Source organism: Anomaloglossus baeobatrachus, chromosome 2 (assembly GCF_048569485.1).
Source record: "Anomaloglossus baeobatrachus isolate aAnoBae1 chromosome 2, aAnoBae1.hap1, whole genome shotgun sequence".
NCBI classification, from domain to species: Eukaryota; Metazoa; Chordata; class Amphibia; order Anura; family Aromobatidae; genus Anomaloglossus; species Anomaloglossus baeobatrachus.
Window position 1 is genome coordinate 328,325,150 of NC_134354.1, and position 27,538 is coordinate 328,352,687.

Sequence of the window (27,538 nt, forward strand, 5' to 3'; positions counted from 1 at the left end):
TGGTCTCTTTCCCTGCTATAAAAATTTTACAAACGCGTTTTGCAACTTGTTGATATCGGTGTGTTTCAGCAGTAAGGGAATAGTTTGTAGAGGATAGAGCAAATGGGAGAAGCTGATCATCTTTATCAGATGTGCTCTGCCAAACAGGGACAGGGAAAGATTTTTCCACCTGTCTAGCTCTTTAGTTATTTTTTCAATTAGGTGTGGATAGTTAGGTCTATATAATGACATTGAGTCTCTGCCTATTTTAATTCCTAAATAAGTGATGTAATGGGGGGCTATGGCTACATCTATTCCCTCACCTTGCCTATTACCCAGGGGTGTCAAATATAGAATCTGACTTTTACGGATATTTATCCTGTAGCCTGAAAAGGAGCCAAAGTACGCCAATTTGTCTATTACGTTCTTCAGATGGTTGTCTGGGTCTGACATAAATAAAAGCATATCGTCTGCAAAGCAGGTTAGTTTTATCTCACTATTCCCCACCTTGATTCCTGGGAAATCTTCTGATTTTATTAAGTATTGGGCTAGTGGTTCAAGGGCCAAGTCAAACAGAAGAGGGGACAGGGGGCACCCCTGCCTAGTCCCTGTTACGGGGGCTGTCGGATAATAAGGGAATGGAAGGCTATCCGACAGTCAGGGTCCACCGTGCAGAGCTCTGCTGCAGAGTATGGCAGAGGATAGGGGAAACCTGTACCACCAAAGCGGTACTGACACTGTTGCGTCACAGTGTCACCAAGACCAATAGCGGCGTATACTGTTTAAGTCACAGCGACTACCTTATTAGAATAACATAGGAGTGGAAATGCAAAAGAGTGAGGAATACAACATAAAAGTGCATAGAAGTCGCACAGTCTGTGAGCGTGAAAGCACCTGTCTCAGTTAACAGTCACAGAGACTAGGTGTAGTGTGTGCAATATGGCACCTACCTATGTCCGCTCCACTTGTGGTGCAAGGATACGGACAGCAGCAAAGCTGCTAGCTTGAAACTCCTGCCTATGACCGCTCCCCTAGTGTGCGAGGATACGGACTGCTGCAGGAGGCAGCGTAGTGGAGCGTTACCCTAGAAGGCAATGACCACCTAACCTACCTATGTCCGCTCCACTAAGGTGCGAGGACACGGACAACAGTACGGCTGAAAGGTACAGGAGCGCTACCCTACCGATAGCGCTCACCTCAAAGTAGAACCACAAGGCCCAGTCAGACTATGTGCAGCAAGCACCTGCCTATGTCCGCTCCACTAAGGTGCGAGGATACGGACCGCAGCATAAGCTGCAAGGTACAAAAGCGTTACCCTACCGATAACGCTCACCTAGATAGAATAGGTGCCGCAAGGGACATGCACAGAGCGTCTACTCCTATGCAGGAACCAAGAGGACTGAGCGCCGTGCGTCAGGGTCTTATATAGACTCTGTGCCTCATCCAAGATGGAGGACACCAGAGCCAATCCACTGCCAGAATGACAGCAATGACGTCACGCTGGCCTATCACCGAGTAAAGCGTCACAAGCACATGACCTGCGACCAATCGGCATAGAAGGTGTCAGAGACATGTGACCACGTGTAACAAGCACATGACCAGCGGCCAATCAGCTTAGAAGGTGTCAGAGACATGTGACCTCGTGTCAGCGATGATGTCACCCGCACATGTGCAATGGCTCCAAGATAGGACTTAGGCTCCAGCACTTGCACATGTGCAGTAGCAAGAAATCCGAACATAGTCTCCAGTGCCACAGCAACCGTAACAGTACCTCCCCCTCAAAGGCCCCCTTCCTGGCGACGCAGGTAATCGGCAACCAAGTCGGGAGCATGGACAGCCTCCTCAGGCTGCCAAGAGCGATGTTCCGGGCCGTAGCCCTCCCAATCTATCAAGAAGAACCTGCGGCCTCGAACCATCTTAGAACCAACTATGGCTCGTACCTCATAGCTAGAGTGAGAGGAATCAGAGGCAGGAGAGTACACTTCACGAGCGTGAGGTAAAATAGCCGGCTTTAACAGTGAAACATGAAATTTGTCATGGATCCTAAGGTGGACGGGTATCTTCAATTGGTAGACTACAGGATTTACCTGTCGAAGAACCTCATAAGGACCCAGAAAGCGAGGAGCAAATTTGACAGAGCACACTCTAAGTTTCATGTGTTTTGCAGAGAGCCACACAAAGTCCCCAGGAGAAAAGACAGGGGCCGGGCGACGAAACCGATCGGACACCGTCTTCATACGGTCCTTAGCTGCTTGGATCGACTCTTGAGTCCGATCCCAGACCTCTCTGGCATTAGTCGCCCAGTCGGCCACAAGAGGAGGAGGTGCAGCAGCGGGAAACGGTACCGGTACCCTAGGCTGTTGCCCATTGCTGAGTACAAACGGTGTCTGCCCAGTGGCCTCAGCCAGAGAATTGTTAAGGGCAAACTCTGCCCAGGGTAGGAGGGAGGACCAGTTATCGTGGTTCTCAGCAACAAAGTGTCGAAGGTATATAATCATGGATTGATTGGTATGCTCAACCAAACCATTGGTCTCCAGATGGTATGCCAAAGAGAGATTCAACTCAATTTGCAGAAGGCTACAATGATCTCACCAGAAACGGGAGCAAATTGTGGACCTCTATCACAAATGATACGATCTGGCATCCCATGAAGCCTAAAGACATGCTTGAGGAATAGTTTGGCTAGTACCCTGGAAGATGGGATTCTTGCTAACGGTACGAGATGAACCATCCGGGAGAAATGGTCCGCAATGACCCACACAAATCGATGTCCCTGTGAACACGGAAGATCACCCACAAAGTCCATGCCTACCACCTCCCATGGTCTATCTGGCACTGGCAAAGGATGCAAGAGCCCAGCCGGTCTCTGCCGTAACGGACGGTTGCGAGCACATGAGTAGCAGGAACCGACATATCTTTTGACGTGGCTGGCTAAGTGTGGCCACCAATACCACCTCTCGAGTAACTCTCGTGTCCGTCTAATACCAAAATGCCCACCCACCTTTGAGGTGTGGGCCCACGACAATATATCATTTTGTCGATTAGGCGGAACAAAGGTCTTGCCCGGTGGGATTTGGTCTAACGTTACAGGAGAGAGTGTGTGAAAAACCCTAGATGGAAGAATGAGACGAGGGTCCTCATTCTCTTCATGAGATGATTCCATAGAGCGAGAGAGTGTGTCGGCCTTATTATTCTTATTCCCGGTAAGATAATTAATGGAGAAGTTGAACCGAGAGAAAAACAAGGACCAGCGAGCTTGCCGAGGATTCAAACGTTGTGGAGTTTGCAAATATGTCAGGTTCTTATGGTCTGTAAAGACCTGAAAGGGCTGCCTAGCTCCCTCGAGCAAGTGACGCCACTCTTCCAATGCTAATTTTAGGGCAAGTACTTCCCTGTCACCAATAGTGTAGTTCCTCTCGGCAGGAGAGAACGTCTTTGCAAAGAAAAAACACGGTCTTTTTCTACCTGAGCTGTTCTTTTGATATAGAACTGCTCCAGCTCCTACAGAGGACGCGTCCACCTCCATGAGAAAGGGCTTATTCTCGTCAGGTCTTTGGAGGACAGGAGCAGATGAAAAGTGTTCTTTAACTGCCTTGAAAGCCTGGGATGTCTCAGTAGACCAGACCTTAGGATTGGCGCCCTTTTTAGTCAAAGCCACTAATGGAGCAACCAAGGTAGAAAAGTGTGGTATAAATTGCCGGTAATAATTTATGAATCCCAGGAAGCGTTGTACTGCTTTCAAGGAATGAGGTTCAGCCCATTCCATAACTGCAGAAAGCTTCGCAGGATCCCTTGCCAATCCCTCATGAGAAATGATATAGCCTAAGAAGGGTAGAGAGGCTTGCTCAAATATACATTTCTCGAGTTTGGCAAACAGAGAGTGCTCCCTTAGACGTGACAGAACCCCGATCACATCCAACCAATGTGTCTCCAGGTCGGGAGAAAAAATTAAAATTAGTATATCATCCAGGTATACCACCACCGATGATAACAGTAAATCCCTAAACACGTCATTTACGAAGTCCTGGAACACTGCAGGTGCATTACACAGACCGAAAGGCATGACAAGGTATTCATAGTGACGGTCTCTGGTGTTAAAAGCGGTCTTCCATTCGTCACCCTCTCGAATTCGCACTAAGTTATAAGCACCTCGCAGATCCAACTTTGTAAATACCTTAGCTCCCCGTAGTCTGTCAAACAGTTCAGAAATTAGGGGCAAGGGGTATCTATTCTTTACAGTAATGGCGTTAAGACCCCTGTAGTCTATGCAGGGACGCAGATCACCCTCTTTTTTCCGCACAAAGAAAAACCAGCCCCTGCAGGTGAGACAGACTTGCGGATGAAGCCCCTCTCCAGACTATCCTTTATATAGGCCGACATAGCCTCGGATTCTGGGATAGACAAGGGATAGACCCTGCCCTTTGGTGGAACAGAACCCGGCAAGAGGTCTATAGCACAGTCATAAGGCCTATGAGGTGGAAGAGTCTCTGCACCCTGCTTGGAAAACACATCAGCGAAATCCACATAGGGTGTAGGTAAGGGAGAGAGATCAGTTGATGCAACCGCAACGACCTTAGGTGGTAAGGGAAGACATCGGGACTGACTTTTCGAACCCCAACTAATAATGCTGTCGGACTCCCAGTCAATTAGAGGAGCATTAGTCCGAAGCCATGGGAGACCCAGAAGTACGTTGTCTATACCCTCAGGCAAAACAAGAAAAGAAATCTCCTCTATGTGACCATGAGACAGGGAAAGACGCAAGGGAACTGTCCTCAATGTAATGGAGTCAGACAACATAGTCCCATTAACAACCCGGACAGAAATAGGCGCCTCTAACATGATAGAGGGAATATTGTGTCTCCTTACAAATCCTGAGGACACAAAAGTCCCATCAGCTCCGGAATCCACAAAAGCCATAATAGGCCATGTATTCTCAGAGAATGAGAGCTGACCTGGGATACTACACTTAGAGGGTGCAGAAGGCGTCTCTAGTAACCCCCCTCTAATGGTTACTAGGCCTGGGAGTTTCCCTGACGGCTAGGACACTTGTTGGCATAGTGCCCAGCCTGACGACATATGTAACAGATAGGAGAGCCCGCCTTATAAGGTCGGGAAGTAGTATAACTCAACTCCATAGGAGTAGGAGATGTCTCAGATGCTGAGGAAGATGGAGAAGGAACCACAGCATCTGAACTAACTCGACGCTTGGGACGTGACAAGGTAACCTCGAGTCTACGTTCCTTATGGTGTACATCGATCCTAGTTGCTACCGTAATTAAGTCCTCCAGAGAAGGAGGAACTTCCCGAATAGCAAGAGCATCTTTGACATAGCCTGCAAGACCCCTCCAGAAGATAGGTATTAACACCTTCTCAGGCCAGTCTAACTCTGCTACCAAGGTACGAAAAGCAATGGCATAAGAGCTGGTAGATAACGAACCTTGAGACAGATCTAACAGTCTCAAAGCCGCATCATGGGTAACCTGCAGTCCCATGAACACCGCTTTAAGAGCATCAAGGAAGTCTTGATGTCTGTGAGTAACCAAATCAGAGCGCTCCCATAAGGGAGTAGCCCACTCTAAGGCTTTATCCTGAAGCAGGGATTTAATAAAGCCTACTTTGGACCTCTCCGTAGAGAAGTGAGAGGAATTAACCTCAAGGTGAATCTGACACTGGCTTATGAACCCATGACAAGACCTGGCATCGCCAGAGTATCTGTTAGGTAGAGCAAGTCGTGGGTCATGTAGCGAAGACACCAAAGTTTGAGGTTTATCCTCTACAGTCTTGAGCCTTGCTTCAAGAACCTGTATATACTGATGTAATTGCTGATACTCTGCCATCTCTGCCAGACCCTTTGCTCAGTCCTAATGTTACGGGGCTGTCGGATAATAAAAGAATGGAAGGCTATCCGACAGTCAGGGTCCACCGTGCAGAGCTCTGCTGCAGAGTATGGCAGAGGATAGGGGAAACCTGTACCACCAAAACGGTACTGACACTGTTGCGTCACAGTGTCACCAAGACCAATAGCGGCGTATACTGTTTAAGTCACAGCGACTACCTTATTAGAATAACATAGGAGTGGAAATGCAAAAGAGTGAGGAATACAACATAAAAGTGCATAGAAGTCGCACAGTCTGTGAGCGTGAAAGCACCTGTCTCAGTTAACAGTCACAGAGACTAGGTGTAGTGTGTGCAATATGGCACCTACCTATGTCCGCTCCACTTGTGGTGCAAGGATACGGACAGCAGCAAGGCTGCTAGCTTGAAACTCCTGCCTATGACCGCTCGCCTAGTGTGCGAGGATACGGACTGCTGCAGGAGGCAGCGTAGTGGAGCGTTACCCTAGAAGGCAACGACCACCTAACCTACCTATGTCCGCTCCACTAAGGTGCGAGGACACGGACAACAGTACGGCTGAAAGGTACAGGAGCGCTACCCTACCGATAGCGCTCACCTCAGAGTAGAACCACAAGGCCCAGTCAGACCATGTGCAGCAAGCACCTGCCTATGTCCGCTCCACTAAGGTGCGAGGATATGGACCGCAGCATAAGCTGCAAGGTACAAGAGCGTTACCCTACCGATAACGCTCACCTAGATAGAATAGGGTGCCGCAAGGGACATGCACAGAGCGTCTACTCCTATGCAGGAACCAGGAGGACTGAGCGCCGGGCGGCGTGCGTCAGGGTCTTATATAGACTCTGTGCCTCATCCAAGATGGAGGACACCAGAGCCAATCCGCTGCCAGAATGACAGCAATGACGTCACGCTGGCCTATCACCGAGTAAAGCGTCACAAGCACATGACCTGCGACCAATCGGCATAGAAGGTGTCAGAGACATGTGACCACGTGTCACAAGCACATGACCAGCGGCCAATCAGCTTAGAAGGTGTCAGAGACATGTGACCTCGTGTCAGCGATGATGTCACCCGCACATGTGCAATGGCTCCAAGATAGGACTTAGGCTCCAGCGCTTGCACATGAGAAAGCCACGGACCCACTTGGGGGGGAGGGGCGACATGACCAAGGGGGAGGTAGGGAGTGATGGGGTTAATAGGGACAGTTGTGTATATGCCTAATATGGCATTGGGGGATGGTCTTAGCCTGGGAGGAAGAGGAGGAGCAGGGAAAGGGTTAGTCTGGGAGAGGAAAGAGTTACCTCCTCTTCTGTTTCCGGACGCCGAACGATCACCTCCATGGCGGACCTCCAGGACCTGCAGCGTTTGATCCAGGCAGCGGTTGCAGCGCACGGGCCCCTGGCAGTGCAGTCCCACATCAGGGCTGCCGGGGTTAACCCGTCGGCGCTTGCCCCTCGTCCCCCCAGCAGCGGCGGGCGCCAGTCGCGGCCCCCCCGCAGGTATTCCCCGGGCGCGGGGGGGGGCGAGGAGGAGATGTAAGAGCCCCTCCAGGGACCCTCCGCAGAGTGCAGCGCAGCAGCAGCGTCTGGCTGCTGCAGAGGCCGGCGAGAGGAATCTTCGCTCCAGCCGCGGCGATCGGGAGGTGGGAGGGGCCAGCACGGGGCCTACTTCCGGTCCCGGCCTCCGGGCTGGATTTACTGTGAGTGCAGCGGCTCCAGGCCGGGAGCGCGCTCGGCGCAGGAGAGAGGCCAGCAGATCCCCCTGCAGTCGGCGGGGGGACCGCGGGGCTGCACGTGGCGGTAGGTCCGGCACCGGGGGGAGGTCTGCGGTGCCTGACCCCGGTGCGGCTGAGAGAAGGAGTGACGGCGGGAGCCCTGCGGCGACCGCCGGGTCACTCAGTACCGCTGTGCAGCCCCCGGATGTGGCAGTCTCCCGTGGGAGCGGGAGGACTCGGCGGACGGAGGCTTGCAATAGCCCAGGAGGGCCAGAGGCGACGACGGCTGAGACCCGGAGCCGGGCGTCTGTTCGTCCGCGCCCAGAGGCCCCCTGCAGTCGGCAGGGGGGCGGGCGCAAGAGATCGAGGCCCGGGGTGCCGGCGCGGGGGACAGGACGGTCTCCTGGGTTGTTACCCCGGGGCAAGAGATGGAGCGGGGATGACTCTGCCCACGCGGCGGCCCTGTCTGGTAGCCGTGGTGGGGGGGGTGCTGCAGCGGCGCCCCCCCGGATGTCGGATGGAAGATGAGGCCAGCGGCGAGGAGGAGGAAGAGGCTTTCGTTTCGGAGGAGTCGGATGGACGACAGACGGAGGACGGCGAGGCGGCGGTCTCGGGGGACGCCGAGCGGCGGTCGGGTGAGACGGCCGTGGAGGCGGCAGGGGATGCGCTGGCGGGGGGCTTCGGGGGGGGGGGGGGGGCGGCTACGGCAGCGCCCGCTGGTTTAGCTGTGTGGAGTCAATTGTTGGGGCTGTTGCAGGGGCTAGCGGCGGCTTCGGGAGCGGTGGGGGAGGGGGCCCAGGCGCCGGTGGCGGCGTGGGTGGGTGCAGCCGGTTTAGGGGCCTCGTCGGTGACGGGGGGTGACGGAGCGGGTGCGAGTAAAGGGGGGGGCGAAGGGGGGAGTGAGACGGGGGGAGAAAAGGAGAAGGAAAAGGAGAAGGAAAAGGAGAAGGAGGATGAGGTGGTGCGCTTAGATGATAGGGCTAAAAGCGAAGTTTATGTTTGTTTTGAAGGCCCGCTGGGGGCCCATTTAAAGAAGGAGGTGCGGGAAAAAATTTGGAAAGGGGAATATGTAGAGATATTTTCTCTGCTTCCCCTGGAGAAATTTAATCTGGATAGGGTTAAGCCGAGTGACTCCAAAAAGGAGAAGGACGAGGAGGAAAAGCGCCGTTATAGGCTTATTCCTCGGACTTTTGCCAACTGGCTACAGGCATTTGCGATTTTGGCGAGCGTGGTCGGGGAGAAGGAGCCGGAGCATTGTTCGGCTTTGTTCGGCTACATGGATGCGATAGGGGAGGCTTATCGAGTTTATGGCGGGCTGGCGTGGCTGCGTTACGACGAGCAATTTAGGCAGCGGAAGGCATTGCGGCCAGATATGCGTTGGGACCATAAGGATATTTCCTTATGGATGCGACTGATGTCGGCACCGGCTCAGCCCTTTCGGGGGGGCGCCGGGGGCTCGGGGGCCGGGTCCCCGGCAAGTTTCAAAAAAGGTTTGTGTTGGCAGTATAATGAGGGGCAGTGTAGGTTTGGAGCGGCGTGCCGTTTTAAGCATGAATGCTCCGGATGTGGGGGGGGACATAGCTTGTCCAAATGTTTTAAAAAAGGAAAAGGAAAGGCTGGTGATGGGGCTGGTAAGAGGGACGACGCCGGTGAAGGTAGAAGTGATGGTTCCGTTTTTAAATAGGTATCCGGACGAGGAGGCTGCGGCGTTGTTATGTTCTGGTTTTTCCGATGGTTTTCATATCCCGTCGGTTGTTAATGCGTCGGGCCCGCCATATCGTAATTTGCGTTCCGCTCGGGATCATCCGGAGGTGGTGGATGAGAAGCTGGAAAAGGAGGTGGCTTTGGGCAGGATGGGCGGTCCTTATGTCGCCCCGCCGTGCGGGAATTTGGTGGTTTCGCCGTTGGGGGTGGTACCAAAGAAAGAGCCGAATAAATTTCGGCTGATTCATCATTTGTCTTACCCGGAAGGGTTCTCGGTGAATGATGGCATTGCACCGGAGTTGTCGGCGGTATATTATGTGTCGTTCGATAAGGCGTTGGACCTGGTTAGGGCGGCGGGGCGGGGTGCATTGATGGCAAAGGCGGATGTGGAAGCGGCGTTTCGGTTGTTACCGGTTCATCCAGATAGTCAGCATTTGTTGGGTTGCTGGTGGGATGGCAGTTATTATGTTGATCGTTGTTTGCCAATGGGCTGTTCCATTTCGTGTTCGTACTTTGAGGCATTTAGTTCGTTTGTTGAGTGGGTGGTTCGGGACGTGTCCGGGCTTACGTCCATCATTCATTACTTGGACGATTTCCTGTGTGTCGGGCCGGCGGGTTCGATGGTTTGTGCGGGTTTGCTATTTGCGTTGCAAAAAGTTGCGGCCAGCTTCGGGATTCCTTTGGCGCCGGATAAGACGGAAAGCCCGGCGCCGGTGATGTGTTTTCTGGGAATTGAAATTGACTCCATTGCTATGGAATGCAGGTTGCCGGCGGAGAAGGTCCGTGATTTGAGGACCGCAGTGACGGGGGTGAAAGCGGCGAAGAAGGTGCGGCTTAAGGCGGTGCAGTCCTTGCTTGGAAAATTGAATTTTGCTTGCAGAATTGTGCCGATGGGGAGAGTGTTTGCGAGGCGTTTGGCGACGGCGAAGGCCGGGGTAAGGTCACTGGCGCATTTTGTGCGGATCACAAAGGCGATCAGGGACGATTTGGAAGTATGGGATCAATTTTTGCAGCATTTTAACGGCCGGACGCTGGTGATGGAGAGGGTGGCGTCTAACGGGGCGTTGCAGCTGTTTACGGATGCGGCGGGGTCGGCCGGGTTTGGGGCTGTCTTCAGAGGTCATTGGTGTGTCGGGCAGTGACCACAGGCGTGGTGGGAGAGCGGCTTGGTTAGGAAATTGGTTCTGTTAGAGCTATTCCCCATTGTAGTGGCAGTGGGAGAGAGGCCAGCAGATCCCCCTGCAGTGGCAGTCGCACTTTTCCGGAAGGAAAGTGTGTTTTCATTGTGATAACCAGGCGGTGGTGCACGCGATTAACAACTTGTCTGCTAAGTCGGAGCCGGTGGTGGTGTATTTGCGGCATTTAGTGTTGAGATGTCTGCAGTTGAATGTGCAGGTAGTGGCAAGGCACGTTCCGGGTGTTGACAACGAGGTGGCTGATGCTTTGTCTCGTTTTCAGTTCAGCAGGTTTCGGGCGCTGTTGCCGTGGGCGGACGAAGTTGGAGTGGAGTGTCCCGAGGATTTGTGGCATCTGGTGAGGCGGTGATCTCAGACTTGATTCGGAACTCGGTGACCGAGGTGACTTGGTGCCGGTATGCTAAGGTGTGGGCTGAATGGGAGGAGTTGTTGTGTCTGATGTTTGGTGGGGAGAGCGTGGATTACTTGGTGGCTTTGTTGTCGTTGGTGAGTACGGATTTTTCAGCCGGGCGATCGGCATCGGCTGTGGCACATCGGGTGTCGGCAGTGGCGTTTTGGTTAAAAATGAGAGGGGAGCGTGATGTTTCACAGGATTTTCGGGTTCGTCAGGCTTTGCAGGGTTTTCGCCGCGGCGTACGGGAGAGGGACAAGAGGCGTCCTGTATCGTTCGGTTTGTTGAGACGGATGGTGGGTGGCCTGAGCGGCATTTGTGAGTCTGTGTAGGAGACGGTTCTGTTCACAACGGCTTTCGGTCTCGCTTTTTATGGGGCTTTCCGGATAGGCGAGCTGGTGAGCCCGTCCAGGGTGACGGGGGGTGGTTTGATGCTTGAGGACGTGCGAGTGAGCGGTAGTCAGGTGGAGTGCCAGATTCGCCGGTCTAAAATGGATCAGCTGGGCCGTGGTAGATTGGTGGTGTTATATGCGGTTCCAGGAGAGGAATTGTGCCCTGTGCGTTTAGTCGAGAGATTTATGGCCGTGAGGGGAGGCTTACCAGGCCCGTTGTTGCGGCATTTGAATGGGTCGTTTTTGTCGAGGTTCCAGTTTGTGGCGGTGCTGCGGTTAAGTCTACGTAACGCGGGGGAGCGCCCTGAGGAATTCGGGTCGCATTCATTCCGAATTGGTGCAGCGACGCAGGCAGCTCGTTGGGGGCTTGGAGATGAGGTGGTGAAGCGTATTGGTAGATGGGAATCTTCTTGTTTTCGGCGGTATGTGAGACCGCAGTTGTTGTAGCATCATGGTACTTTGGTTACGTGCGGAAGGTTTGAGGAAAGGGGTGTTTCTAGCTGTGTTGGTGGTTGTGCTGTTATTGGTTTTGATATTTTCGTTTTGTTTTATTTGTTATAGGGAAGTGCCTAATCTGGATCTTGGGGCACTCCTTCATATTTTGGGGTGCCCGTCGGGCTGAGGTCCGCCCGAATGGTCGACAGCTGGGTTTCGATCGTGCGCAGGCGACTGTTCGATGGATCGGAGTTCGGGGCATGGAGTGGGGCAGGGTGGTCCCGGAATTTCGTTTTCATTGTAAAGTTGAGCGGCCCCCGGATGTGCTGGTATTACATGTGGGGGGTAATGATCTTGGTGCCAGGGCGTCGCGGGATTTGATCCGAGATATAAAGATTGACTTACTGCAGTTGTGGAAGCGGTATCCTGGTTTGCTGGTCGTATGGTCCGACATATTGACCAGGTTGGCATGGAGAGGGGCTCGGTCGGTGGAGAAGGTTAATAAGGCCAGGGCCCAAGTGAATAGGGTGGTGGCTAGGTTTGTGACCAGGAATGGTGGGATTGTGGTAAGGCACAGGGATTTGGAGCCGGCAGATTGGCGATTTCGGAGGGGTGATGGTGTGCACCTCAACGAGGTCGGTCTGGATTTATGGGCGTTGGGTCTGCAGGATGGTGTGGAGCGTGCTTTTGGTGTGTGGCGGGTCCAGGCCACGTAAGGTGTCACGTGGTCTGTCCTGTGGCGGTGGGGGTAGGTCTGGTCCAGAGGTTTGGAAGTGATTGGTGGCTGGACCGGGAGTCATTGTCTTGGTATGGTGGCTCTCGGTTTCCGGGATGTGGCAGGCACGGGGTTCTGCCAAAGTGTGGGGGTCAATCCGTGGGTGATTGGCACCTCGTCTCTGGGTCGGTGTGTTGCGGCCGGGGACAGGGGGAGTAGTAGTTAGTGGACTGGGCCTACCCCGGGGGGTATTGTAAATGTTATTGTCTATTGTTACCGTTATGTGGTTGTTTTGGGTCGCCCGTTGGACGGCGTCCCTAAGGTGCTAGTTTGTAAAACAATAGGCAATAAAAGGCTGCTGTGGCCATTTTGAACCAAGTCGCATGCAGTCCGTGTGTTTATTCTTAGAGGATAAGGGGGTTTGGTTACACAGACATCACGACCGGAGAATCCTCCCTCAGCTGGTCAAGAAAGCCACGGACCCACTTGGGGGGGAGGGGCGACATGACCAAGGGGGAGGTAGGGAGTGATGGGGTTAATAGGGACAGTTGTGTATATGCCTAATATGGCATTGGGGGATGGTCTTAGCCTGGGAGGAAGAGGAGGAGCAGGGAAAGGGTTAGTCTGGGAGAGGAAAGAGTTACCTCCTCTTCTGTTTCCGGACGCCGAACGATCCCCGCCCACCCTCCCTTTTGTGTTGTTATGTTGGGGATATGTTTTGGGTAGTTGGGATACTCTTTGTCACAGCAGCGGTGGGGGTAGGTCTGGTCCAGAGGTTTGGAAGTGATTGGTGGCTGGACCGGGAGTCATTGTCTTGGTATGGTGGCTCTCGGTTTCCGGGATGTGGCAGGCACGGGGATCTGCCAAAGTGTGGGGGTCAATCCGTGGGTGATTGGCACCTCGTCTCTGGGTCGGTGTGTTGCGGCCGGGGACAGGGGGAGTAGTAGTTAGTGGACTGGGCCTACCCCGGGGGGTATTGTAAATGTTATTGTCTATTGTTACCGTTATGTGGTTGTTTTGGGTCGCCCGTTGGACGGCGTCCCTAAGGTGCTAGTTTGTAAAACAATAGGCAATAAAAGGCTGCTGTGGCCATTTTGAACCAAGTCGCATGCAGTCCGTGTGTTTATTCTTAGAGGATAAGGGGGTTTGGTTACACAGACATCACGACCGGAGAATCCTCCCTCAGCTGGTCATGCAGTAGCAAGAAATCCGAACATAGTCTCCAGTGCCACAGCAACCGTAACAGTCCCCTTCTGTAGCTGAAAAGATTTTGACAGAAAGCCCATTGTGGAAATTCTAGCTTCAGGCGTAGAGAGGGTTTTTTTATGATCAATGCACCATTGAAATCCCTCTGGAAATACCTTCTCATCATTATTTCTGTATTAATTTCACCATCAATTTTTTGAGTTCTTTTGTAAAACTGGCCGTTTGAGTCTAATAATAATCTTGGAACTATTAGTGAAACCGCCATATATCTGGGTGATATACTTTTTATTATGGGGCTATTTTTCTCCAGGAGTATATCTCAGAGCATTCGGTGATATGGCTATGATCCGTGTTAGCACGGTATGCAGTCACCTGTATATTGTTAGTGATAGGCATTGGTTAAACCGACTTTATAAGCGGGAGCAGGTTCCAAATTACAATCAGTTTTTATTAAAGCTTTTTTCTACTATTACAAAGCATGTGAATGCCCTCCTGTATATTAGTTTGATATTTACCTTTGGATGAGACGTTGGTATCCTCTAGCCAAACAGAGTGACTCTGCTCTCTTCTGTATAAGATAATGAATGGGCTTTTGTTCGTGTGACGTCATGTCACATGACCTATTGAAGAGAGGATGGCGTGCACCATGGTAACCACGTAAACATTTTGACGTGATTAACTGTTTGTTGCCATGTGACTTAGTGGGCGGAAACAACGCCATACGGTGTGATCCGGCGGTATGTACCGCCATGGTAACCGCGTAAACATTATGACGCGGCACATCCGGATATTGTCATGTGATCGGGAGGGCGAAAGCAATGTCACACGCCAAGGTAAGAGGGAACATTTAAACACTGGCATTATGCGGTGACTCATTGATAGAGTGAGAAGCACGGCCGCTCCTGCCATGTGGTAAGTTCCCCAATTATATGTGCAACAGCATCTGACGTGCTGATATTTATTGTCAATTTGCACATTTTTCTCAGCATATTACTTAGGTGACAGGTCCATTTTCTGTGGGACCTGAATTGGATATACCGCAATTTGACTCTGTGATGAGTTTATACTATTTGGTGAGTTTCCTTACATATGAAGACTTGATAAAATGACTGACATGCTGATACTTATTGTTACTCTATATGTTTGTTTCAGCATGTGATATAAATAACAGGTTCATATGTTATGAGAACTGAAAAGGATTTGCCGCATTTATGATTCCCCTGAAGAGTTCTCCTGAACGAAACGCGTTGGGAGGTACACCTGATTCTTTAAGGGGTTCCATTATGAGAGCTTTTGGACCCCAATGACTAAAATAGTGGCACCTATGAAATTTGGTGAGACAAATCCGTTTATTTCATTATAGAGGACTTTAATGTAAGTGGCACCTTTGAATGAGGTGAGATAAGTCCTACTATTATAGTGGTGGTAATCCATTTACAGTTTTGGTTTGCACATATCCTTGAATAGACAGGAGAGGCCAAACCTTTTTAGGTGTTTGTCTTTTTATCTGTGTGAGTCTGACCACGATTTTAGATGAGCTATTAAAAGTTAATTTTTAAATAATTTTCTGCAATAAGAGAAAGTTTGCTATCTTAGAATCTGATATTTGAAATCTACCCAGTGGCTAATATTATTTGAGGCCCTGTAACCAGCAAAACCGGTGACTAACCTCTGGGTCAGGGGTCCCCTGGACGTGGGGCCCTTGAAAAGGACTGCCGGGTAAGGAACTTTTTACCCGGCCTGTTAGGGCAACACCCGGACCTACCCTGGACTTGGGCAAGGGGTGCCAACCAGTGTTTTAGTGGTGGTATCAGGGCTAGGTTGTTTTTGGGTGGGTGAGGTGAGAAGGACCCGGTCCGTCCCGTCCCGGTTTTATTGTGCAACGTTTAAGAAAAATGCCTCCCGTAAGGGAAGAAACTAAATATGCTTGAATGTAAATATGTTAGTATACTTGTAATCTGTTTTACCCTTTTCATCTTTTCCAGTTCAGTTCAATAAATGTTCGTGGTCGAACAGCCCGCGGACGGTCTGTATTAAACCAAGGGGGAATGTAACGCCCTGGCCAAACAAGGTATTCACAGATAAGCCCCTGCACAACACCTTTCCCTCACTTAGGAAACACACAGCTGACCTGAAACCCTTTAATACTAAATAGTTATCCTATTTAGTATTATGAAGTTTTTTTTCTGAATCTGAACACAGCTCCACCCCTTTCGGCCATGTTTTTTCCATCTCCTATATAAGAAAGTCCTCGGTTACCCCTCTTCACACATAGCAGTTTTTAATTGCAATGAGATGACACACAGTTAGGGTCATAGAGCTAGGGACCCCAATATAGAGATATACCTTGACGAGGTTTTGGGGCTCAGTTACATTGATCAATGCGATTGCTAAATATCTCCTTTTTCCTAATATTCATGGCAGGTATGCATTTCATTATTCACACTTTCAAGTTAGCAAGTGGCAGTTTTCATTGTATGCTTCAATGTTTTTCGGTATGCTTATAGCATTATACTATTATCTAACGTTGATGTGCAGCCTTATCCTTATGACCTGAAACCCTAGTCACCCCCCCTTAGGGAAAGATAGACACACCAGTGGGCGTGACCAGGCGGTTGGGACACACCCACCGAGGGGTCTAGACAGCCCGGGGTGGGAAAACCAGCAGTTGTAGTTGAGCTTCAGTGAAAGTTTGGAGAGGAGTGTGGGCTGGAGCTAAGTGTAGCTCCAGCAGAGGAAATTCAAGTTGAACGGTGCCAGCCCACCGATAGTGATAAAAGGTCACCGCCAGGGCCCATAGATTCCACTGGTCAGCATCTGCGGGCACGACTCCTTAGGCCACATCCAGCCGGGAGCGGACGCCTGAGTTTCAGACTGGGAAATCCAGTTACACAAAGTCAGTGCAGAGGAAAAGGATAGAGACCACCAGCCTGGGTGGGGGACCCAAATGCAACCGGCCGCGGCATCGGCCACCAGCACCTTGATTTACCAGAGACTCGTGTGATTTATTGACTGTGAGTAAACAAGCATTCCCCTGCTATCGCTATACCCTATACTAGACACTGGGCCCCGGGGCAACCATCCCTACGCACGGAGGGGTTAACATCCAGCTGCCACTACATCTCCCCCGGGTGCCCCATCACAGCAGCGGTGGTGTCTCAACTCACCACACATCGTGGGTGGCGTCATGAACTTTATACGGCCTAGCCGGTACATCTACGTCCCCCCATTTTATTCGGTGTGTCCGTGAGACCCCCGGGTCCGGAGACCCTCGAGCCACCACCCCAGCAGGCCCGGACCCAAGCAGCGCCGGCTACTGGCATGAGGGCGGTACACAGACATAGACACAGAGACATAGACACAGACAGACACACAGAGACAGACAGGAGACATAGACACAGAGACATAGACACAGACAGACACACAGAGACAGACAGGGAAAGAGACACAGAGACAGACAGACAGAGACTGGGAGAGAGACAGAGACAGTTAGTATCCCGGGCAATGCCTGGGTACTACAGCTAGTCTAATATATAAAGCTGAGTGTATGTGTGTGTGTGTGTATGTATGTGTGTGTATGTTGATCCGCACCATCGCATTTACAATAACATTTTGTAAGAGAGAGAGAGAGGGTGAGTGAGAGAGTGGGAGAGAGGGAGAGTGAGAGTAATGCATGTTTATATTCTTACATTCATGGTTCTTATTCTTTTTTGTAATTTTATGTCATGTACAGTTATGCACCTGTTCATATTGCAGTTTTGGGAGTACTGTCAGGTTTTTTGTCTACATCTTTGTTTAGCCTTTGCCTTAGCTCACAAACCACTGCACAGACTAGAAACAACTGTATACACTTTGCAGCTGAGAACAGAGCAGTATATGGCTTGGTACCTCTGCATGTGTGTTCTCCAGTGGCAACTGCAACTAGACTCACGAGGGAGGGGTGCTTGAGGCGCCAAAGCCTATTTCAGCTGAATGTGCTTCCAAGAACTCATATTATTCAGCTGAAATGTATTATGGTGCAGAGACCAGCCATGTTCCTGTACTGCAATACACACCACTGGCTAATCAGAGGCTGGCAGCTGACATTGGCGTGCCAAGTCACAGGCAGTGCAAGCAGTAACATCCTGTGTCTCCCATAGCAGCTTTAGGCACTGCACCAGCGGTTGAGGAGTGGGGGAAGGTGATATTTTTTTTTTAATGTGTTCGAGAAGAGCAAATGAGCAGGGAACTTCATTACAAGATGGGCCCTGCAGGACATTATACCAGGATAGGGCACATTATTACTGGAAGGGGACTGGATGGGAACATTATACTAGGAGAGGGTCTAGGATGGAGGGCATTACACCAGGATGAGGGACATTACTACTGGTAGGGGCCCAGGATGGGGGATATTATTACTGATGGGGGAGATTGTACCAGGATCGAGGACATATATCACTGGAAGGAGTTAGGATGTGTGCATTACACCAGGATGGGGGGCATTATATCAGGAAGGGACACAGGATATTGGACATTATTACTGGAAGGATAACATTCTTACTGGAATGGGCATAGGATGTTGGACACTATAACTGCAAGGCGCCCAGGATGGGGGACATTCTTACTAGAAGGTGTTCAGAATGGAGCTCACTATTCAAGGAAGGGTTCCATAATGGGTGACATTAGTGTCCTCATAGGATTTAGAACACTACAATGGCCCATATATCTGACCAACATGCAAGTAGGGGTCAATGGCCAAATTTTGCACTAGGGCCCACCAGACTCCAGTTACACCACTGGTGTTCTCATTCATTGACAGCAAACAATTATCTTGAAAAAGGAAAGTAATTGAAACACAACAAATGGCACTATACCCATGCCAGTGGTAGGTGGGAAGGAGAACCTAAATGAACAGTCATTCTATGCTGACAGAGTCCCTTTACCTCCAAACTCCTAAGGCTATGTTCACACAGTGCATCTTGAGTGCATCTTTTTCCAATGGTCTTAGAAAATGCAACTTGTGGCCCAAAAAAACCGCATGACGTTTTGCAGCATTTTTGTTAATGTGTATTTTAAAGGAGAAACAAAATAGGATAGGATAATTGATAGATACCTAGAATAGATATGTAGGATAGATAGATAGATAACAGACAGATAGATAATAAGAAAGAACAGATACAATAGATAGAAAGAAATAGCAGAATAGCTTGATAGAGAGATAGCCAGCTTGGCTAGCTGCTTTTTTTATTTTTTTGTTAAAAAAATGATGTGGAGTACTCCCCATTTTTCATATCCAGCACAGGAACAGCAGCAGTGGTGGGCTGCAGCCCTCAGCTATTTGCTTTACCTTGGCTGGTTATGAAAAATAGAGGGGATCCCACACTTTTTTTTTTAGTCATTTGATTTATTTAAAAAAAAATGATGTGGGGTCTCCCCCATTTTTCTAAAACCAGTCAAGGTACAGCAGACAACTGCGGGCTGATATTGTTAGGGTGGGAAGGGCGATCGTTATTTGTCAATTTCCAGCCTAACAATAGCAGCCCCAGCTGTTGGGTTTTATCTGTGCTAGTATCAAAATATGGGGGTCCTACACCATTTTTTATTTATTTGTTTATTTATTTTATTGTACGATATAGACTCGCCCACCAGAGTCAGTGATTGGTTACAGTCAGACATGCTGTCACTCAGGGTGGGGACTCGTCTGACTGCAACGAATCAAAGCCACTGGTGGGCGGGGGAAGCAGTGCACATTCAATGAAGGTAATGAGCGGCCCATGAAGTGAATGACCGGCCGCGGAGCAGTGTGGCAGCCGTACTAGTGACTCGGTAAGTATGAAGCGCTTGCTCCTACCACTTTGCACCAGATTCTGGTCCCCATTAACTTTATGGGAACCGGCATCTATCCAGATACCAGGGATCAATCCCCCACCGACCCCGAGTCATCGGGGGATTGACCTGCCAGTCCTCCAAAATGTAGGGATAAGACGCAAAAAGAATTGACATGCTGCATCTTGGCTACGTCTTCAAAAACACAGCCAAGATGTAAGCAAAAAAAGATGCACTGTGTAGACAGCAAAATAGAAATCTCATAGACTTTACTGGGAGAAGAAAATGTATGCATTTAGGTGCATCATTGTAATGTCAAAAATGCACCAAAAACGCAGTAAAAGATGCAGTGTGTGAACATAGCCTAACCTACAGCAAGGCACTTTACTTCTGCATGGCACATACCTGACATTCATCAGATGATTCTTGTTCTGGATGCACACTGGATATCCTATGATACATGACAGAACAAGACAACTAATCAGTGTAAGAAAATATATTAGGCTGCTATTTTGTTGAAGGATTTTTACCACAGAGAACAAATGATACATGTAATGAAAAAGACTTTACAAAATCTGATTCACGTAAAACTGTAGTTATACAAAATAGCCCAATGCGGACTTAAGTGGAACAAAGAGAAAGATGTTGCACACAATTGAGCACAGCCCAATGTGAAAAATAGCAAACCTTTATTGAATAAAGATTAAAAACAATTAAAAGACAAGGCTGCACAACCAGTGACCAGAGATAAACAATGACCCCATATTGTAATAATACATAATTGTTTAGATACAGCCAACAGTGGCAGTATCTAGGTCCCCTGCACAAATAAATATATATGAACAGGACAATAAACACAATAGTGATTTCTGTAAGGGTAGCAAGAGCAAAAGAGACACTCACCAAGAGAAATGCCTTATCCTGCCCACTTTATAAGAGGTATATATAGGCATTCTTACATGCAATCCTGGAAATGTAGGATACATATGCAATGGCATGCAAGCCAGCACTATTGACATATATAGGGCTGGGAAAGGCCAGGTGTAGAAACAAGGACCCTGGCAAGGGGTAGCACCTGAGGGGGAGCCGTGATCCAGTGGCTCAACATAGATGGATGGCAAAGCAAGGCCAGGAAGTATGCTCCATACGAGGGCAGGGGACCTGTGAAGGATAGGAGGCTGTAATAGTAGATACAGGGTCACAGGGTGTGCAGCAGCCCCACGCGTATCGCCGCACGCAGGCGGCTTCGTCAGGGAAAGTGTGAGAGTGGAGAAGTTCAGACAGGTTAAATACATACAAAACGCAAATAATATAGCGATCACCTGTGAGGATGTGACGGCGTCGCCGGCTTCAGGATCCAGGAAGTGTGCACGCATGCGCACTGACGGGGGGACGGACAGGTAGCGGGACAGGCCAAAAACAGTGTAATAACATGGATTTGTGCAAAGATGAACTGCACCCAGGGGGCGCTAATCGCGCAAGGTAAAAAAAGCATAGCCAGCATGACAGGTTAAACCGGGTAGAGCAAAAAGTGCTAAGATAAAGCAAAGCACATATCTTGTTTACCGTATTTTTCGGACCATAAGACGCACTTTTTTTCCCCCAAATGTTGGGGGAAAGTTGGGGGTGCGTCTTATGGTCTGACTATAAGGCTGCGGCCGGGAATGAGGGTGCTGCAGGTCATCGGGGGCACGAGCAGGCAGCAGCAGCGCCTGCCGTGACCACGTGGGCCCGCTCATTACATATGCACCCCCATCCTCCCGCCCATCTCTCAGCGCTGAAGCCGGCACTGGCAGGTGGGCGGGAGGACGAGCGGGGACGCGTGCATAGCAAAGAGCCGGCCGCATGATCACCCCTGGCAATTACAGCCTGGAGTGATCATGTGCGGCTGTATTCACTGCTCCCCGCGCGTCATTACCAGTGCGGGGTGCAGTGAATCAGTACACTCACCCGTCCCCGTGTGTGGAGCCGCCCCCCTGCTGCACGCGATGTCTTCCTGTCTGTGCCGGTCAGCTGATCTGTGCCGGTCAGCTGATCGGCACAGACAGGAAGACATCGCGTGCTGCAGGGGAACGGCTCCACACACACAGGTCAGCGTGCCAGAGAGGAAGATATGATCGGTGCTGCAGGGAGTGAGGAAAAGGTGAGTATAAACGTTTTTCTTCTCTGTGCTATAGGATTCAGGCCATATACCAGGATGGTATATGAGCACGATGGGGGCATATAGCAGGATGGGAGTATGTGAACAGGCTGGATGGGGGGGGGGGGGGGTATGTGAACAGGCTGGATGGGGGGGGGTATGTGAACAGGCTGGATGGGGGGGGGGTATGTGAACAGGCTGGATGGGGGGGGGTATGTGAACAGGCTGGATTGGGGGGGGGTATGTGAACAGGCTGGATGGGGGGGGGGTATGTGAACAGGCTGGATGGGGGGGGGGGTATGTGAACAGGCTGGATGGGGGGGGGTATGTGAACAGGCTGGATGGGGGGGGGTATGTGAACAGGCTGGATGGGGGGGGGTATGTGAACAGGCTGGATGGGGGGGGGTATGTGAACAGGCTGGATGGGGGGGGGTATGTGAACAGGCTGGATGGGGGGGGTATGTGAACAGGCTGGATGGGGGGGGGTATGTGAACAGGCTGGATGGGGGGGGTATGTGAACAGGCTGGATGGGGGGGGGGTATGTGAACAGGCTGGATGGGGGGGGTATGTGAACAGGCTGGATGGGGGGGGGGTATGTGAACAGGCTGGATGGGGGGGGGTATGTGAACAGGCTGGATGGGGGGGGTATGTGAACAGGCTGGATGGGGGGGGGTATGTGAACAGGCTGGATGGGGGGGGGTATGTGAACAGGCTGGATGGGGGGGGTATGTGAACAGGCTGGATGGGGGGGGTATGTGAACAGGCTGGATGGGGGGGGTATGTGAACAGGCTGGATGGGGGGGGTATGTGAACAGGCTGGATGGGGGGGGTATGTGAACAGGCTGGATGGGGGGGGGTATGTGAACAGGCTGGATGGGGGGGGGGTATGTGAACAGGCTGGATGGGAGGGGGTATGTGAACAGGCTGGATGGGGGGGGGTATGTGAACAGGCTGGATGGGGGGGTATGTGAACAGGCTGGATGGGGGGGTATGTGAACAGGCTGGATGGGGGGGTATGTGAACAGGCTGGATGGGGGGGGGGTATGTGAACAGGCTGGATGGGGGGGGTATGTGAACAGGCTGGATGGGGGGGGGGGTATGTGAACAGGCTGGATGGGGGGGGGTATGTGAACAGGCTGGATGGGGGGGGGTATGTGAACAGGCTGGATGGGGGGGGTATGTGAACAGGCTGGATGGGGGGGGTATGTGAACAGGCTGGATGGGGGGGGTATGTGAACAGGCTGGATGGGGGGGGTATGTGAACAGGCTGGATGGGGGGGTATGTGAACAGGCTGGATGGGGGGGGTATGTGAACAGGCTGGATGGGGGGGGTATGTGAACAGGCTGGATGGGGGGGGTATGTGAACAGGCTGGATGGGGGGGTATGTGAACAGGCTGGATGGGGGGTATGTGAACAGGCTGGATGGGGGGGTATGTGAACAGGCTGGATGGGGGGGGTATGTGAACAGGCTGGATGGGGGGTATGTGAACAGGCTGGATGGGGGGGTATGTGAACAGGCTGGATGGGGGGGGTATGTGAACAGGCTGGATGGGGGGGGTATGTGAACAGGCTGGATGGGGGGGGTATGTGAACAGGCTGGATGGGGGGGGTATGTGAACAGGCTGGATGGGGGGGGTATGTGAACAGGCTGGATGGGGGGGGTATGTGAACAGGCTGGATGGGGGGGGTATGTGAACAGGCTGGATGGGGGGGGTATGTGAACAGGCTGGATGGGGGGGGTATGTGAACAGGCTGGATGGGGGGGTATGTGAACAGGCTGGATGGGGGGGAGTATGTGAACAGGCTGGATGGGGGGGGTATGTGAACAGGCTGGATGGGGGGGAGTATGTGAACAGGCTGGATGGGGGGGAGTATGTGAACAGGCTGGATGGGGGGGAGTATGTGAACAGGCTGGATGGGGGGGGTATGTGAACAGGCTGGATGGGGGTTTATAGCAGGATCATATACAAGGCAGGAGGATCATTACCAGGATGGGGTACCTTAGTAGAGAATTTGGGGACATTACCCCCATAACAGTGTCAGCAGCAGATCCTCGCCCCATAACAGTGTGTCATGACCACATTTTTTGCTTAAAGTTTTATTTTCCCATTTTCCTCCTCTAAAACCAGGGTGCGTCTTATAGTCCGGTGCGTCTTATAGTCCGAAAAATACGGTATTTTAAACCCACAATTTGACAATTGTAACAAGGAACCCTGATGGCAAAATAGACACAATAGACGTAGTGGCTTATTTAGGAGGCCAAACTAGGCAGAAATAGAGGCAGCATGAAGACCCATACCAAAACAGCATGAAATTGCGGTCCATCCAAATAGCAAACATATGCAAGGAGAATAAACAAAATGGGAGTAGTGTGAACATGAAACCGCACATGCAGACAATTTGTGTCCGCATCTGCCGCTGCACGCACATTAAGGACCCCGGGGCCGGAACATAATATAAGGAAGAATGGCTGAGTAAATAAGTGAGAGCCTAAAAACATTGGGAAGCAGAGAGAGCCTGTGCTACCAGACCCATGGGGTTAAACTTGAACTGGGGAGGTGCATAAATATAGGCACCAGGAAGATGCCCAACAGAAGTGGGAATGGTAGTAATGAAATAAAAACACAACTGAAATATATGAGCATACCAAAAGACAGCAGAAATAAAACCAAGTAATGGTGCATGTGTGTGCTCATGCACCCACAGATAAGCACATGCACACACATGAAAAATCTGTGAAGCAAAAAAAGCGCATGGTATGCAGAAGTACACATCAGAAACCGCAGATGGTTCAAGGCCACCACCATAGGCAGAGGAGCCAATCATCCTGAGTGGAACGCATATATTGTAGCCGACCGTATGCTACCAACTGGAACCATGGTCAAGAAGCATTACAATTGGTTCAGGTGAGAACGGACATAAAAAAAAATATATAATAATTATTATATTGCATATATATACATATGTATAACCAGAGTGGTTTAGATGCAGGGGAAGTCAGTCCGGCATAGAGGGAGCAAACGAAGGATCTACAGTGTGCGGGGTAGTAGTCATTCCGGATGCATACTGCGAGGTGGGAGATGAAAGAAATCCATCAATAGAAAATCAAATATGTCGAGGATCCCACGATGTTGTTCCTGTATGAGGATGACGGATATCCAAGGCAGAGTCCAATTGTCTCTGTAAAAGACCAGGCCAGTGTAGACAGATTATCAACGACTAAAGAATTGCACAAGACCTAAAAGTAGTAGAGTACAGACTATTAGATGGCAACTGGAACGAGCATATATCGCCAGAGGTATCATCCCAAATAGCCTGTAAATAGGAGTTCCTCGTTAAGACCAGCAGGAGCGACCTTGTGAAGATGAAAGATCCACTTGGATTCTTGTTGTAGAAGCCATTTTTTACAAGAGCCTCCCCGCCCGTTACCAACATACCTCTGTAAACCCACCACCCGAATGCCTCGTGTACTCCCCTGATGGTGGGTCAAAAAATGGTTTGCGTCAGAGGTAATGAACTTGCCTTTTTTGAGGTGAGAGGCTGCCAAATTGATGTTCGAAAAATGCTTCTGAATCCTTTTTCTGCATTCCTGGGTGGTTTGTCCCACGTAGACCTTATTACAGGGACATAAGAAGCAATAAATCAAATTTTTGGTTTTACAGTTAATGTAATTGGTAAGGGCATGTTCTTTGGAGTCCTGAGGATTCAAAAAGACGTTGGAGGTGGGGTGCATAAAGCTGCACACATTACAATCCCACAAGGGAAATGATCCTCTTGAGGATGATCCCCCGATGGAGTCTGGTCACAGGTCTAACAAAGTGACTCTTGGAGATGAGATCTTTGAGATTCGGTGTCCTGCGTGCCGTAAGCTGGGGAAACGGGCGGATGACATCTGAAGTCTGTATATCTGTGGTCAAAACTGGCCATCGATTGTGTAAGATGTGTTTAATTCTGTCCCACTGATCATTATAGGTTGTGATGAACCTAACCTTATCATCTGTCCACCTGGGAGTAGCCACAGTCAGGGATGCCTGATTTTCTGAAGCCGCACGTTGGTAGGCTTTAGATAGAACCCTCTTAGGATATCCCCGGGCACGAAATCTATTTGTGAGCAAATTAGCCTCATGTCGGAAATCCGCATCCCCGTGCAGTTGCGTCTGAGACGCAGATACTGACCTACAGGCACCCCGTTTTTGATGTGTGGCGGATGGAAACTGCCATATTTCAGGAGGCTGTTGGTCGCTGTCTTCTTCCGGAACAGCGTGGTAGATAGACCATTATCCATGACAGAGACCTGAAGGTCCAGATACGACACACTGACGCCGGAACTGTTGTAAGTCAAAAAGATATTAAAGGCGTTATTATTCAGTGATGAAATAAAGGCCTCACATTCTTCCTCTGTGCCAAGCCAAATGAAAAAAATGTCGTCTATGTATCGACACCAGTGGCGCACCAGACTTTGGTATTGTTTTGACGGAAACACCACCGTGGCTTCCCACCACCCTAAGAACAGGTTGGCGAAGGCGGGCGCACACCGGGCACCCATCGCCACGCCAGAGGTTAGTTTGTAAAAACCCCTGTCAAAAAGAAAGTAATTATGTTTAAGCACATAATCCAAAAGATCAATGAGAAGGGAATCGTGCATGCGGTCCGAATGTCCCTGTGCATCCAAAAAATATGTGAACGCACGCAAACCCTCCTCGTGCCTAATGTTGGTTTCAATTTTCAAGATTTCTTCTCACGGACACCCTAAGACCAGATGAGCAGCAGGCTTTCTGTGATCTGTTAGGACTTTTAGAGGAAAACAGCACGAACACAGGCAGAGGTAAGTTCCCCTTCAAGAAGAAATCTTGTACCAGTCCCTCTTTTACTATGGTACTGGCTGTCAGACTATTTTTTGAATTAGTCAAGGCAGATTTTCTGCAACTGACACCCGGTAACACACGAGCCCCTAATTTGACGGTAGCAGAAAAGAGAGCCATTGACAATTTACGTAATAATAACAAATTTGTCATTAACGAGGCGGATAAAGGGGGCAATGTTGTGATTTGGCCTATGGAGCTTTATCTTGAAGAGGCCCATAGACAACTTTCAAACACTATCTATTACAGCAAATTGCCCTCTGACCCCACTGGCCCCTTTACCATCAAACTGCACCGTCTACTTAATGAAGAGTTTCGGGTGGGTATCATCTCAACTGACGAGAGGAACTACATGTGGGTTGATAATCCAACTATCCCCACTTTCTACATGCTGCCGAAAATTCACAAGTCCACCAGCAGACCACCAGGGAGACCTATCGTGTCTAGCATTGGAAGTCTATGTGAAAAAGTCTGCGTTTACATAGACTTTTATCTCCAACCGTTGGTGACCAGATTACCCTCATTTGTCCAAGACACCTCCCACTTTATTAACATCTGCAAGAAAGTCAGACTCCCTTCGCAGGCTCCCCTTTTGGTCACCTGCGATGTGGAGTCCCTTTACTCCAACATTAGCCACGAGGAGGGTTTGCATGCGCTCACATATTTTTTGGATGCACAGGGACATTCGGACCGCATGCACGATTCTCTTCTCATTGATCTTTTGGATTATGTGCTTAAACATAACTACTTTCTTTTTGACAGGGGTTTTTACAAACTAACCTCTGGCGTGGCGATGGGTGCCCGGTGTGCGCCCGCCTTCGCCAACCTGTTCTTAGGGTGGTGGGAAGCCACGGTGGTGTTTCCGTCAAAACAATACCAAAGTCTGGTGCGCCACTGGTGTCGATACATAGACGACATTTTTTTCATTTGGCTTGGCACAGAGGAAGAATGTGAGGCCTTTATTTCATCACTGAATAATAACGCCTTTAATATCTTTTTGACTTACAACAGTTCCGGCGTCAGTGTGTCGTATCTGGACCTTCAGGTCTCTGTCATGGATAATGGTCTATCTACCACGCTGTTCCGGAAGAAGACAGCGACCAACAGCCTCCTGGAATATGGCAGTTTCCATCTGCCACACATC

The 27,538-nt window shown here is 50.4% G+C and overlaps 1 protein-coding gene across 2 annotated transcripts in view; it reads right to left on the reverse strand.

Moving 5' to 3' along the window:
* Nucleotides 1–27,538, reverse strand: part of SYTL1 (synaptotagmin like 1) — a 492,061-nt gene that overhangs the window by 149,485 nt on the left and 315,038 nt on the right. For both annotated transcript variants that reach the window (XM_075335915.1, XM_075335916.1), the window contains exon 5: nucleotides 19,796–19,841. In XM_075335915.1, the coding sequence (XP_075192030.1) occupies nucleotides 19,796–19,841 (46 nt within the window). The remainder of the gene's footprint in view (nucleotides 1–19,795; nucleotides 19,842–27,538) is intronic.